Here is a 15,817-nt window from a genome sequence, read left to right as displayed (position 1 = left end):
CTATCGGGACACGAGCTCCAAAACCGAAAGACAACCCACCAAACTGCCTTCCAGCTGCACCCCACCCCCCTTCGCTGGTTGCCACAAAGTTCCCGAACGAACATAGCCATCACATGTACATATTTTTCCTCTACACGCGTCGTCCAGTAAAAGTTTCCATGCGGCTCTCAGTGTGGTTGTGGCTCTTTTCCAGCTGGACACTAAGACAGGGCGAAATGGGGTAGAAACTAATCCCCTTCTCATATACGCCAATAGCTTCACGCAACCTTTTAATCATGCTTCTCATGTCAATTAGCTAGCATGCCTCCACATGGGCGTTATTAAACATTTTCTTCACGTTACATACAAACATCCTCACGCTCTGCTTTCGGAAGCAGCGGCGACAAATTTCCTCCCCTCGCTCGGGCGCACATTCGCCGCTCATCCGCGCTCCCAAATAGGATCAACTATATCCTGTTTTGCAATTTCACCCTTATTGAACGGGCTCGTTATGACGCTCGGCGCGCAAACACTTTTGCCGACACTTAACCAATTTGTCAGCCTCGGTTGATGCCGAGCCTTTTTTCGGCCGCTGTAGCTTTTATTTTGTGTCTTCGTCAAGTGCAAACAAAGGCATAATAGACAAAACAATGATCTCAACGCCTAAAATGTGAGAGACCTAACACATGTCGAGGAAAAACTAGTGAGTATGATCTTACTGCTCGGAAAGTGTGTGGTATACTCAAGAAGATCAGAAAAGCAGTTTTACTATCATAACCCTAACCCTACCATCAAATTTGAGCAAGTTGAATCAGAATTCGATTTAATGGCCAATTATGTGACCACACACAACACTTATGGTTGTAATCACAGCAGATGGGGGAGGATAATTAACTCTTAACAGAGACCACAGCACAGGATAATCAATCAAAGCGATATTTTTAGAGAGCTATGATAATCGTGGCTTTGCTGAATTTGATGGTAAGGTTTGGGGAAATGTTCAAATTAGGCGCGGTTATCTCTTCGTGTGTTCCCTGCTTTAGTAGTTTCCTAGACATCCGTCAATTGCACAATCAATGAAAATCAATCTTCAATCATTTTTTGGAATGCAAAAAAAATACTGAAATAGCCAAAGAAAAGCAAAGTCATGCAGCCTATTTTAGGAAAAATGTTCAATTCTGAATTTTACGACCTAGAGACATGAGATTTTAGAAATGTTACTTTTTTCATTTTATTTTCCCAGAATATAGTAAATGCCGTAATTTTTTTGTTTGTTTTTTAAGTGATGGAGAGTACATAAAGTTTTAATCGGTAACAGTACAGTTCACGTACAATAGAAATTATGACAATCTGTAACATTTGTAAGCAGCACGGTGGGTCAGATGGAAAGTGTTGATCTCACAAATCTGTGGTTCCCGGGTTCAATCCCGGACCCGCCTGTTTGGAGTTTGCATGTTCTCCCCATGCCTGCCTGGGTTTTCTCCAGGCACTCCGCTTTCCACCCACATCCTCAAAACATGCAACATTAATTGGGCACTCTAAATTGCCCCTAGGTGTGATCGTGAATGCGGCTGTTATTTGTCTCCATGTGCCCTCCGATTGGCTGGCAACGAGTACAGGGTGTATCCCGGCTCCTGCCCGTTGACAGCTGGGATAGGCTCCAGAACTCCTGAGACCCTTGTGAGGATAAGCGGCTAAGAAAATGGATGGATGGATGGATGAATGGAGGGTATGGGGAAATGCTCAAATTAGCCGCAGTTATCTCTTTGTGTGTTCCCTGCTTTAATAGTTTCCTAGACATCCTTCAATCGCACAATCAATGAAAATCGATCTTCAATCATTCTTTTGGAATAAGGTTGGCAAAGAAAATACTGAAAAAGCAACCTCAGCATATGAGATTTTACAGATTTTAATTTTTTTAGTTTTTCCAGAATACAGTAAATGCCGTTATTTGTTATTTTAGTGATTGAGAATACATGAAGTTTTAATTGGTAAAATACAGTACAGTTCACATCTAATAGTAATTATGACAATCTGTTCCGTTTGTAGCCATGTGGTGAAATAAGCAACACGGAATTTTCAGAGGCATTCAAACAATGCACATATTCTTTTTTTTTATAACCCAGTTGCAAAGGAGCTCAAACGTTCGAAGTCTGGACCAGCACAACTTTTTATACTGCTTCAAAATGTTGGCACTATTAGGAGGCTGAGGTAAAAACACTTGATTTAACTCAATAGCGGCGCTAACTGCTAGTTAGTCAGGGAATTGTGCCAAAAATGTCACGTTAATTTATGCACACACACTCACAAACAATCTAGTGCCCCTATTGTAACATATGCTCGCTCACCATTGATGTCATGTTGTGATTTCCTTGTTTCTCAGACGTGATCATTTGATATTAACACTGATAGATTTATAGAAATCAAATGTTGCATATTGATATACTTTCAATTATTAACATGATCAGTGTCTTCTCATAGGTGGGTGTTATTAAATATTAAAAATGACATTGTCCATGGCGGCACAGCTCAGATGGAAAGCGTGGCCTCGCAGTTTTGAGGTCCTGGGTTCAATCTCCGACCCGCCTGTGTGGAGTTTGCATGATGTCCTCGTGCCTGTGTGGGTTTTTCTCCGGGCACACATCCCAAAAATATGCAACATTAATTGGGCACTCTAAATTGTGCCTAGGTGTGATTGAGTGCGGTTGTTTTTCTCCATGTGCCCTACAATTGGCTGGTAACCAGTTGAGGGTGTACCCTGCTTCCTGTTCCAGTTAGAATTGGCTCCAGCACTCTCGCGACCCTCGTGAAGATAAGCGGCAAAGAAAATGGATGGATGGACATTATCCATCCGTTTTCTTTATCGCTTATGAACTCATTTTCAAATTCAAGTCAAATTTATTATTTCAGATGTGTGTATCAACCTGGTCGTAGCCCTTTTCAGTCATCAGTATCAAAGAAGTATTGATGACTATGAAGATATTTGGGTGTATTTCTGTCCTTTCAAACTCTAAAAAGAACAAGTCTGATTGCAGGTTGGACTGCTTTTTTTTTATTCAGCGTTTACCCATGCATTATTTGCCCACATTTTGCAAAACATATCGCAACTGAGCATTTGTGTGCGTTTCATGTGTGTTTGTGTGTGTTCAACCATAAATCACACACATACGCATTCACACACACACATCAGTCTGTTCAACTAATGTTCTAATTCTATAATTTCATTATTGGATCATTTATAGCTGATTGATAGTGTTTAAAATATGTTGAAATATAATTATGTCCTCGGTGGTCCCCCTTAAAAACCTGCAAAGAACAACACAAGTACCCCAAACCTGAGTGTATCTAAAATACATTTTAATCTTGCTCAAACGTCTTTTTTTTTCCAACAATATTGTTGACAATATTCATCATTATATTCATCATCGTCACCATTCTTCACAGAACTGTACAATCGTGTAAATTTTTCTACATCAAGGCACAAGACAACAGCCCACTGTGAGGAGGGGGGGGTTTTCCAGGGAATGGAGGGATTTTTGGGGGGGGGGTGTCGTGGGAAGGCTGATTGGGGTCCTGCTGGTTCAATGATGCTACACGATAGGAGGAAGAGAATGCGGTGCAAAAACTCGGTGAGCACTTGTTTTTTTTTATACTTTTCCAATGATACGAATGTATAAAAGACAGGAAGTGTACACAAACTAAAGTGCTTTTTTTTGGGGGGGGGGGCAAAAGCAAGATGGAAACTTGTTGTTTTCTGAACGTGAGTGGGTTCAAAGGGCCAGTTCACTGTTGGTTTTCTGCTCCATTGTTGTTGGTGGTGTTGATGTTATTTTTCCCTTTTTTTTTCTACCCCGATGTTTTCTTGCCACGTGATCTGCGTAAAAAACAAACGAGAAGTATAATATTATTATTAACGCTATTCAAATATTGATATCGCATGTGTCCTTTTACCTTCTTTTTTTTTCCTGGAAGCCGCGTCGAGGCCCTTACATGGCAACGCTTCTCCTCCGCCGGCCGAAGGCTTTGGCGCCGACGTTGGTGGGCACAAAGTTGCTGTTGCCCATCCCTCCCGACCGGCTGAGGAAGTCGGCCAGGCGGTGGGTGACGCACGTGGCCGTGTTGCAGGCTCGCTTCTGTGCTGTAACGCTGCTTCAGGGGAAGCGGGGGCAGGCGGTTAAGATGTCGCACGGTAAAACTCTCCCGCATAAAACATCAAATGTAAACATTGATCAGATTATTTGTTTCAGTTATAACATATTTTCCTACATGTTTTGTCCTTTCAATCAAATGTAAAAGCTCTATATTACAAATACAGTTAAATAATAGTTAACCGTTAAACCATAATTACACTAAAATATTACCTTAGCTTCATAAGTTCAAATGTTCATTGGTAATACTAAGTGAATGTTCACGAAAACATAATGTAAAATGTTAACAATTTTTTTAGACTATTACGGAAGCGTATTACTGCCACACCAAAAAAAAAATGGTCGCATTTCACATTATAATGTGAATCGTTTTGTGTTATAATATGAATCGTTTCAGGTTATAACGTAGATTCATTTTATATAATAACATAGATTCATTTCTCATAATAACGTACATTCATTTCACATAATAACGTAGAAAATAATGGATAAATAAATTTCACCCCTGTTTACTCCGCCCCCCAAAAGACAATGCAAACACTGTTTCGGAGCAATAACTTCCAGTTAGAGCCAATTCGGCGAACCCCGATGAACGTGCATCTTCTTTTTCGATCTTAAATCATTGTTTAATATATTGTTTGATATATAACTCTAAAAGATCACCACCCACCCGAACCGGAAGTAATTGTCTTTTGGGGGCGGGGTAAAGATGGGTGACATTTTTTTGTTTATTATTTTTTACATTATTATGTGAAACGAATCTACATTATAATGTGAAAAAGATTCCCATTATAATGTGAAACGCGCCTTTTTTTGGGGTGTGGCAGTAATACGCTTCCATAGACTATAAATGATCCTTTTTAGCACAAATATTAGTTTGAACATATAGCAACTATGCTAAAATTGTACTTAATGCTAATTACAATAATACTATCCTAAAATGTTAGCTTTAAAAGGTAAATCCAACTTAACTAAAAAACATTTGAACGTTTCACATAATAATGTGAATTTGTTTCAAATAATAATGTAGGAAATAATAAATTAATTAATTTCACCCTTCTTTACTCCGGACCCCAAAAAGACAATGGCAACACCGTTTCGAAGCAATAACTTCCGGTTCAGGTCCCTGGCAGAGCCAATTCGGCGAAGCCCAATGAATGTGCATCTCCTCTTTAAATCTTAAATCATTTTTTGTGGTAAAGATGGAGTGTTATTGAAGATCTGGGTAGATAGACAGGAATGTATATGTTTGATATATAACTCTAAAAGGTCTCCACCCACCCGAACCGGAAGTAATTGTCTTTTGGGGGGCGAGATAAAGATGGGTGACATTTATTTATTGATTGTTTTTCACATTATTATGTGAAACAAATCTACGTTATTATTTGAAACAAATCTAGGTTATTATGTGAAACAAATCTACATTATAATGTGAAACGATTCACATTATAATGTGAAACGCGACCTTTTTTTTTTCTGTGTGGCAGTAATATGCTTCCGTAGACTATAAATGATCCTTTTTACCACAAATATTACTTTGAACATATAGTAACTATGCTAAAATTGTACTTAAAGCTAATTGCAATTATACTATGCTAAAATGTTAGCTTTAAAAGGTATATCCAAATTAACTAAAAACATTTGAACAGTTGAAACATAAATGTGCTAAAATGTCATTTAAAAAGAATATCTGTTACAATAAAGTATCACTAAATGTCAGTTTAAATGTAATTACGCTCACAATGCCAGTTAAAAGTTCAAGTTGTTAAAAAAGTAGCTAAAAAAGTGCAGCTAAAACATGCACAAATGTTAGCAAAACTCTGAGTTAAATCATATCAAAACAAATAATCTAAAATAAAGTATAAATTGTAACATGCTGCAACTATTATTTTACTACTATTTTAACTATTTTAAAATTGCCTATATTTTTTAAACAATGTTAAAATATTTTATAAATGACTTCATTCAAACACACAGTAATTAAACTAATAAATTAGTCTAAAAATCTAATTTAACACAAAAATGAACTAATAATACTCTATATAAATGTTACTTAAAAATTTTCAACTTTTTAACTCCCAACATAACTGTCTTAAATGATAGTTAAAACTTAATGACATTGAAATGGTACCTAGAAAATTTTAGTTTCAACATAATTACAAATAATTTAATGTGTAATTACTGTATTATTATTACTATATTTAATAATAAAATGTTTGCTAAATCCCTCACTAACTTTAAAATAGTGCACTACGCAGTTCACGCCATTTTATAGTAGTTTCCGAACGCTCTGTGATCAAATTCAGTCCCCAATATCCTGCACTCAAAATTTCCTCCAAAGCGAGCCAATGGTCACTCAGAGTCGTGATTGACCATAATGCATTGCGTCTTCAGAGAAGAATATGGCCACATATGATGACCACATAGTTTCGAGGCAGGACACACGTCACTGCACGTGATTGGCACAGGCGCCATGGGAAGAGCAGGCTACGCGGATATAACGACATGACCTCTACAAACATTTGTACGAAATAAAAACAAAAAAGTTTGGTTTAGCGGCAGGTTCGGTTTAGGGTGAGGGTTAGGTATTAAGGCTGTTTAGGATTGATCAAGGTTAGGGTAGGTTAGGGTTACTGGTTAGGGTTAGTATTAGTTAGTTAATATATTAACGCTGGCACATTGAAGTCATGTAATACTAGAATCTTTCGGACGTGTTCTACAGGGATAGTGCAGTGGCACCTGTACTGGAGTCAGTAATATCGTAGCAGGGCGTGTTCCAGATAACATGTCACAGATGGAGTGAATTATTCCTACAAATAGTTTTTCAACAAAGAGAAAATGTTTATAAAAGTCTCTCGTTTTATTACTCGGCACCAATCTTTTTATTTATTTATATTTTAAACTGGCCACAGGCAGCCTACTTTGTTATTGTGGGACATCTGTGATAATAACAGAGCGCCGTGTTGTGTCCAAAACCTGATTTTACTATATGGTGTGCAACCTACATTGGGAGTAAGGGCTTGGGAGGCAGTGAGAACAGAAAATATACAGCAAACTTAAAACATAATTACTAAAATTTTAGCTAAAATCTGTTAGTTAAAACATAATGATTCTAAAATGATATTATTGGTACAACATAACTACTGCAAAATCTTGGTTAAAAATGTTCCTTAGAATATCCATCCATCCATTTTCTTAGCCGCCTATCCTCACGAGGGTCGCGGGGAGTGCTGGAGCCTATCCCAGCTGTCAACGGGCAGGAGGCGGGGTACACCCCGAACTGGTTGCCAGCCAATCGCAGGGGACATAGAGACAAACAGCCACACTCATAATCACACCTAGTGGCAATTTTAGAGTTTCCAAATAATGTTGCATGTTTTTTGGGATGTGGGAGGAAACCGAAGTGCGCGGAGAAAACCCACGCAGACACGGGGAGAACATGCAAACTCCACACAGGCGAGGGGCCGGGATCGAACCCGGGTGCTCAGAACTGTGAGGCCAATGCTTTACCAGCTGATCCACCGTAGCGCCTCCTTAGAATATATAACTGCTAAATTTTCCTTAAAACTACACAAGGTAGTAGGTTAAGAGTGTTATTTAAAACATAACTTCACTAAAATGTTAGTTTTAAAAGATTGACCAAAATGAGGCTTAAAATGCTCTTTATGAATGTCTTGTGATATGTTATTGTTGCATTGTTTTTCTGTGGTTTCGATGTTGTTCTTACCTCAGTACAGTATTTCCTGAAAGGTCCCCCATTTCGTCCTATAAATGTCTTTCTTTTCTTTTCTTTTTTTGTGAGTAACTTTCAAAAGCAGTCATTGACTGTATAGGAAGATAATGTCTGGCCCACACTGTACCAGACTGAATGAATGTCGGGTAAGGCTTTCTGGTAGAAAAATATGTTTATTGAACAAGGAACATGGTGATACCTGTTGAATCTTGTTGCAAGCGAAGAAGTACTGTAGGCGTGTGTGCATGTGTGGTTTCTCTGGTGGTGTACGCCGAAGAACGTCTGATTGTCTAATCTAGGGCTGAGCGACATGGCGTTATAGTAAAATCGCAGATTTTTGTTTCTCATTTGAATCGTTAATTTCCCACTTTGCTTAGACGAAAATTAAAATGATGAATTTTGTCAGGTTTCTTTCCTCAGACTGTATGAGCTTTGACCCATTTTAATTAAACCAAACTTTTTAAAATTTATTTTACCAGTGTTAAATTAATTTCTACAAAATAATGGAAATAATATTTTTTTGTGTCACTGAAAGATGCAAATGTCGACTTCTTCTTCTTGGATTTTTTTTGGGGGGGGTCAAAAGATATGTTAACGTAATCCTTATTTTATGTTCACAAAATGAGCCATCAAAGTGCAAGGTTGTGCTGGTCCATATGTAAGAATAACATCAGACTCTCAAAATGAGATTAGTCAATCCAATTTGCCAATTTCAGGGGAAACCTCGGTGCGCCAGATTAAAGAACAAACTGTACCGTATTTGGCCCGCATGCCATATTTTACCTACCTTTATGTCGGTCGCCTAAAGTTCATTTAAGAGCCCTAAATGTGATATGATTTGATTAATTTACTCCCAACAGTCTATTGTCTTGATTTCGCTGTTTTTCTTGGCTGCACTGCTTACAGTACAAATATGAAAATGTATATTTTTTTTATATACACACACACACATATATATATATATATATATATATATATTAGTGCTGGCCAATGTCACGTCACCTATACAATGAACCTCAGCTATTTGTGGGGGAAAAGTTAGTAACTGATTCCCCCCCAGAAAGGTTCACTGTTCTGTATTTGCCTTAAGATCCCACAAGATGGTGGCAAAGTACGACGTTTGTTTAAATTCATATCTCATATCTGAGTCATATCTTTAAATTGGCCTCGTCAGTCTTAACAGACGCTTTCTGATTGGTTGCTCAGGGCAAGACGCGTTTAATTGGCATTGGTCTGTAGCGATCTGGACAGATAATAACCAGAGTTTCTTTTGCGTATGAAGCATTTTATTAACATTTTATGTGATTGTCTGTTAGATTATTGATTCTGAAGTCTCCTGGTCATGTATTTGGTGCAGTTTCTTGCTGTTATATTCTTTTTCTGCAATATTTATGGCCCATGGACTCAAACGCACAGCTCGCCGCTGCTAAAATGTTAGACTGTCTGTGCTAAAATATTAGCTACTCTACAAATGATGTGCCTCTTAGAATAATCGGAGCCACTAAGAAGATCTACTGGGAAAAAAATTATGTAATTCATCTTGCAAAACCAAACTAAAGTCAAATTAATCAATAAAATTAATCGCCCAGCCCTAGTCTGAGACCCGCAATGAACGCTTGGTTCTTTTTTCTCGATGTCAGTCAGGCAAGTCATGCTAACATGCGCTGGCCGTGAGGAAATGACGTAGCGAGGGGGCAGAGGATGAGGGCGTAAAAGAGGGTGAGGTTAGACAGCGTCAAATGTCTCGCTGTAGCCGGGGTAGTGTTCGCCATCGGGGACGCTGCGCTTCTTGCCGGGCGTTCCCGCTCCCACGTTGGTACGCGGGAACGTCTGCAACTTGTGCAGCTCCTGGGAGAGTTTGCCCAGTACGCAGGTGCTGAGGTTGGAGCAGCGCTTGGTTAGCGGCCGGGCCATGCTGTTAGGATTGGGGTACACAATACATACAGATCACATGCACGGGGGGGGGGGGGATCGAGCGGGAGAATAAAATAGGACAATAACATGCAGGGCGAATCCCACTGGAGTTCTTGGATTTTTGGGCCACTGGAAATTCTTCACTTCATTGTATTGAACTTTGCTACAAATAATGTAGCTTTGTTGACCTATCTATGCCAGCAACATCGTATAAGGACGCACAGTTTTGCACTAGATGGTAGACGCAGTGGTTTTCAAACTTTTTGATGTGCGGCCCCCTTTTTGGAGATCAACTTTTTTCCACGCCCCACAGTTTGAAAACCAATGGCCTGCATGCCATCTGTTGCCATTAATAGAATAATTTATGGCACGCACAGACTAACTGCAGTGTCTTGAAATATTTTTGACTCGATTAAATATTATTATGATTATTATTAAATTAATTAAAAGATATTGTTGCAACTGCTGATTTTTTTTTTCATTAAAACAATCATGGTAAAATGCTTAATTTTGAGGTGGGGCAAAAACACAAGTGTACTAAAATGTGAGTTAAAAAGGTTGAAATCATAACCATTAAAATGTTCGCTTCTAAGTGTTAGTTTCAGAATGTTTGATAAAATAACTTTTCATATTTATTTAAAAATATTATTTAAAACCTAACCTAAACCTAAAGTGTAACTGAAAACTTACCTAGTATAAAATATTTGTTTAAACTATTTCATTAGCATTTAATGTAACTACATTAGGGTTGAAAAAAAAAAGATATTTTAATAGTTTCATTTTAGCAAACATTTTTAGCATTGGTATGTACTAACTAATGTAGTTACATAAACATTTTGTAAAAGTTAGGGTTTAACTAAAATTTGAGCATTATCCTTTCACAAACATTTTGTGCTATACTGGAGTACAGTAGCTAAAATTTGTTAGCATCGTTCAGTTTTTTTTTCATTTATATATATATATATATATATATATATATATATATGTGTGTGTGTGTGTGTGTGTGTATATATATATATATAATATATATATATATATATATATATATACACACACACACACACCTGTATATGTCTAGAAATTGAAAGTCCCTAAGCTTCCACTTACATTTTGTAAGAAGCAATAATGTGAAAACTGCTAAAATATTCATTGAAAAAAAATTACAATATACTACATAACTGTGCTTAAAGGTTTGACTTTTTTCAGGTAAACGCAATGAGGTAAGAAATAGAATCTTAAATTTATATTTCAAAGACACATCGGGTACTGCAATGCTCGAGTAAATCCGTATGACTTCCAGTGGGATCCATTGGAGTTGTCTCCAAACATGCATATTCTACACATGACATCTTGTAAAAATTGCAATTCATTTCCGATCAATTTCATTCTTGCGGAATTCCGGCATGCCAGTCTGTCACATGCCAACATAACATTTGAGAACTAAACATCTGCTTTCTCGCATCATGCTAACTACATCATCCATTTTTTTTTCATGCAAATATAATGCACCCCCACTCACCCACCCGTTTTTTTTTTATTTACACATTTTTATCCACTTATAGAATAAACAGTCGCTTCCCCTTCTCATGCCAACTACTATCATGCACTCTTCATTCAAAGTACTGTAGTACTACTAATTTAGAATAAGTTGTTCATGCAGGAGTGCCTTGATGAATGCTTTGTTCTACTGTGCATGTCTGAAAGTGGGATTCACGACAATATTATTAATAGCTCCGTATATGTCTGAACAAGCTGAACAGTTTGAAGTTGGATCGGTTTGAATCAGTGCAGAATTGTGTAATGTTGAGCTCATATGTAAATTGTCTGCATTCATTTGGTAATGTTGGCATTGAAATGGGATTATGAAAATGTAGTTCCCGCCATGTACTGAAAGAGGTGAACTTTTTAAATTTTGGCAGGGGTAGTGTTAAAAATTAAAACTTCCCAGAATGATAATAAAGAGTAATGCTAATGTTACTCAGGTAATAATAATAATAATAATAATATGAGCATAGGCATACCTGTTGCCCTCAGCCGCCTGCTGCTGCTGCTGCTCCATCTCCTCAGCCGTCATCTGCACAAACTCCTTGACGATGGCGTTTAGTAGCCGCCGTGCCTCGTAGTCCGTCAGCGTTACCCGCTCCGACATGGACTGAAACTCCGGTCTGCTTGTGGGGGGGAATGAAGATCAAAGAACCGTAAGATTACAAAAGGAACTTTGTTCAAATTTTCAAAAAATGTTCATTAGAATATGACTCCACTGCAGTATACATTGAATAGTAAAATGCTGCTTTTAGAATTGTTGTTAAAGACAACAACGCTAACATTTTATTAAAGTTCACGTCACCGCATAACCACTCTGAAATGTTTAAAACAAAGCTAAAATATTTATTAAAAGTATTCATTAAAATAATTATGCTAAAACGGTATTACAGACTAAAAAAGCTTTTTGAAAACATTCCGTGCACTACAATGTTAGATACAAATTGTTGTTCATTTAAACATGACTAAAATGTAAATTAAATGTCTGCTAATCCATAACAGCACACAAATGTTTGTTAAATTATTGCCATGCTCAAATGTAATTTTAAAAATGTTTTTAAAAGTACAAGCAAACTTAAGTTGTAGGTAAAAAAAAAAAATCTGTGCAAAAAATGTTATGCTTCTGTGTTACAGAAAAATTAGGAAAGTCTTAATCGTCTCCTGAAATGTTTACTTTTTTAAATACCCAAAAATGTTTAGTGAAAAAGGATTATTTCAGCATTACAACGGTAACATAGTAGCTAATAAATCTTAGTTGAAGCATAAAGATGCTAAAACAAATCCATCCATCCATTGTCTGAGCCACTTATCCTCACAAGGGTCAGGGGAGAGCAGAGGCAAACCCAGCTGTCATCAGGCAGAAGGTGGGGTACACCCTAAACTGGTTGTCAGCCAATCACAGCCCACATATAAAAATCATTTATACTCACAATCACACCTGGGGGCTATTTAGAGTCTCCAATGAATGCGCAATCCACATAGGAGGGGTCAGGATTTGAACCCTGGTCCTCACAACCGTGAGGCCAACGCTTTAACCAGTTGTTTCACCGTGCCGACCTACGCTAAAATATTAGTGAAAATAATGTGGACATAAAATGATTGCGGGACGTGGGGAATGTTGAATGTTCAAATGGATGTAATGCGTGTTGGTGGGGTCAAGGTGGAGCGCGGTGGCGGTGTCAGGGGACGTCACCGGTTGGGAAAGGGGTGAGGTCGCCATTGGCGGGCGTCCCTCCAACGCCAGAGCACAATCTGCACAAAGTGTCCCTTGGTCTTAATGTGGAGCTCCCTTTAGATATATTGACACAAATGCTTTTACCGGGGCTAATATAATTATAGTCATGCATACGTTTGGACACTAAATTACATACACTCATCCACCCTGGCCTTATCTCAAATAGGAGGAGGAGTACTCAAAATTGTCCCTCTACAAATGTTAATGAAGTTCAATGTTGATTGAAACAGTAAAAAATGAATTTCTTATAATATTGCAACGTTATTGTGGCGCAAGTTTTTTTTTTTTTATTTTTGTGCTCTTTTGTTGCTGTATAAAGTCAGAAAAAGCTGCAAATGTGATGTAAAGCCCTTCTAAACCGCTCAAACTACAACCCTCCAAATATATATTGTTTATTCTTGATATGTCCTGATGTCTTGTGTTATAGGCCATATGTGAATAAAGTAAATTTTAAAAAATAAAATAAAAATTTAAATAAGATAATTTTGAAACATGATTTTTATGATAATAAAAAATATGAATTATGCCAATACAGTATTGTGGCACGGCGATGCAAGTGGTTCAAGCATTGGCCTCACACTTCTGAAGACTGGGGTTCAATCCCGGCCCTGCTTGTGTGGAGTTTGTATGTCGTTCCCCCTCCCCCTGGGTTCTCCAGGCACTCCCGTTTCCTCCAAAATCTCTAAAACATGCATTAATTGGAGACTCTAAATTGTCCATAGGTGTGATTGTGACCGCGGTTGTTGTCTGTCTCTATGTACCCTGCGATTGGCTGGCAACCAGTCAAAGGTGTAACCCGTCTCCTGCCCTTGCCAGTTGGGATAGGCTCCAGCACTCCTGCGACCCTCATGAGGATAACCAGCTCAGAAAATGGGTGGATGGACTAATATAGTATTTATATATTTTTTTTCACAACTAAGCATTATACATTTTAAAGATATTTATTTACAGTATCGCATCAATACTAATTCTAAGAAATATCAATAAACTGTAATAACTGCATTGTTCATCTCTAAAGACACTTTTTAACATTTGAAATAATAATGGAAAATAGTATTATTTTTACAAATGCTTTCCGAAAGGAGCCTTGTTCATTTTTAAAGGCAATTTTGATAATTGGAAAAATAATAACACCAACGTCATTAAATTTTTAAGTACCATAACTAAGGATTTTTATGAAGTTGAATTAATTTTTTAAGTCCATTTCAAATAATTAAATTAAGATGACAAATCTGGCAGTAAAAACAATTTAGTATTACTGTAACATTTTTTAAGGCACTTTTTCTTCTCCAGCTCTTGTATTGCTGTCATAATCCCATGTGCTTAGACTTACTGTACACCACCTATCAAATGCTCTTTCTTCACATTTATTGAATTATGGTAATCTGTCTGGAAATTACATTATCATAATGGAATCCAACAACTTTATAAGTGGATTAGAAGTGACATCTCTGAGAGTGACATCTCCTTCAGCACGCCCCGTCATCACGCAAAATGTACTCATGTTGTTTGTGCTGGTTCTGGTACCAAGGTGTATGGCACTCACCTGGCGGGGGCAGCTTGCGAGCAGTACATCTGGCAGATGACCAGGGCGTAGGCGACGAACAACGCGGAGATTTTCAACATAACCATGGTCCCACCCCCTGCAAGACACGCGCACAAACACACCTAAAGCAAGGGCACGCCCCAAAAGTTCCATTTCTCGAAAATCCTTAATATCTCTGAAAGCATGCCACAGGGGTTGAGGGACTGCCAGTTCTGCAAGAGTGTGTGTGTGGGCGTGCGTGCGTGTGTGTGTTGGCGAGGTGGGGCAGTGCAGGAAGAGGATGACAAAGAGGAGGAAGAGGAGGAGGAGGCGACTCCATCTAATTAAATGAAATAAACTGTGCAACAATATGGAAATGAACAAAAGCTAAAATATGGGTTGAAAATTGTTTATGAAAAAAAAACCCTGCTAAAATATTTCTTAGAACATAAATATGATGAAACTGTTCGGACGGAATCTTGGTTTAAGCGTAACTCCTGTGACTGTTATACAAGCAGCAGACAGATTTTGTTCAAGAAAAACAAGTGATTTGTTAAAATGAATCATGGTAAATTATTTGACAAAAAATCTTAGTTAAAATGTTAAAAGTTAAATTTTAAAATAGAACTACACTAAAGTTATTTTTTTATTATGCTATTTTTACACCTATATCGTTAAAATATTACCATGAAAAAAATATTCACAATAACTTACCCATGCTAAAATGTGAGTTCAAAATTGAAAGTAAAAATTTCTTAAATGTTTGAAAAATGTGAAACAAACGTAAGCACGCTGAAGCATAAAATAACTATGCTAAAATGTTAGTTTGAACAAAACTATGCTGAAATGTACATTTTTTTGGGTGTTTTTGGTTGCACTAAAAATGTTTATCAAAGTTCAGCTAAATCAGATTATTAATTTTAAAGTGTTTGTGAAAACATAGCTATGATTAAAAAAATGGAATTGTTGAAACATACTGCTTTGCTCGAATGTTACTTGTAAGATTTTGAATTAAACAACTTTTTAAACTGTTTATTAGAACCCAGCTGCAGTGACAATATGTATTAGAAATAGTTTTTTAAAAGCATAACTAGGCTAAAATGTTTATGATTATTTGGTCAGTCATAGCTATGCTTTGTTTGTTAGTGTTAGTCAAAATAAAACTGAGGTAAGTATTTTTAAACTGGTTATTACAAAATTACATTGCTAGAAAGGTTAAAAATGTTCATCAAAACAGAATT

General features: G+C 37.3%; 1 protein-coding gene across 1 annotated transcript; it reads right to left on the bottom strand.

Moving 5' to 3' along the window:
• Positions 1 to 3,965: 3,965 nt before the first annotated feature.
• On the bottom strand, positions 3,966 to 14,683 carry LOC133502263 (calcitonin gene-related peptide-like). The gene is made up of 3 exons (XM_061822868.1): positions 14,598 to 14,683; positions 11,796 to 11,939; positions 3,966 to 4,125 (listed from the first exon to the last, which is right to left on the bottom strand). The coding sequence occupies exons 1-3, from the start codon at positions 14,681 to 14,683 to the stop codon at positions 3,966 to 3,968; spliced, it is 390 nt and encodes a 129-aa protein (XP_061678852.1).
• Between the last annotated feature and the right edge of the window lie 1,134 nt (positions 14,684 to 15,817).

This window comes from Syngnathoides biaculeatus, chromosome 6 (assembly GCF_019802595.1).
Source record: "Syngnathoides biaculeatus isolate LvHL_M chromosome 6, ASM1980259v1, whole genome shotgun sequence".
In the NCBI taxonomy this organism is placed as follows: domain Eukaryota; kingdom Metazoa; phylum Chordata; class Actinopteri; order Syngnathiformes; family Syngnathidae; genus Syngnathoides; species Syngnathoides biaculeatus.
The sequence above is the reverse complement of the archived record's forward strand: the minus strand, read 5'-3'. Positions and strand labels throughout refer to the sequence as shown.

Coding starts and splice junctions, on each gene's coding strand:
- LOC133502263 (XM_061822868.1), bottom strand. CDS start 14,683: ATGGTTATGTTGAAAATCTCCGCGTTGTTCGTCGCCTACGCCCTGGTC. Junction 11,940..14,597: donor TCGCAAGCTGCCCCCGCCAG/GTGAGTGCCATA, acceptor CCCCACAAGCAG/ACCGGAGTTTCAGTCCATGT. Junction 4,126..11,795: donor CAGGCGGCTGAGGGCAACAG/GTATGCCTATGC, acceptor CCCCTGAAGCAG/CGTTACAGCACAGAAGCGAG.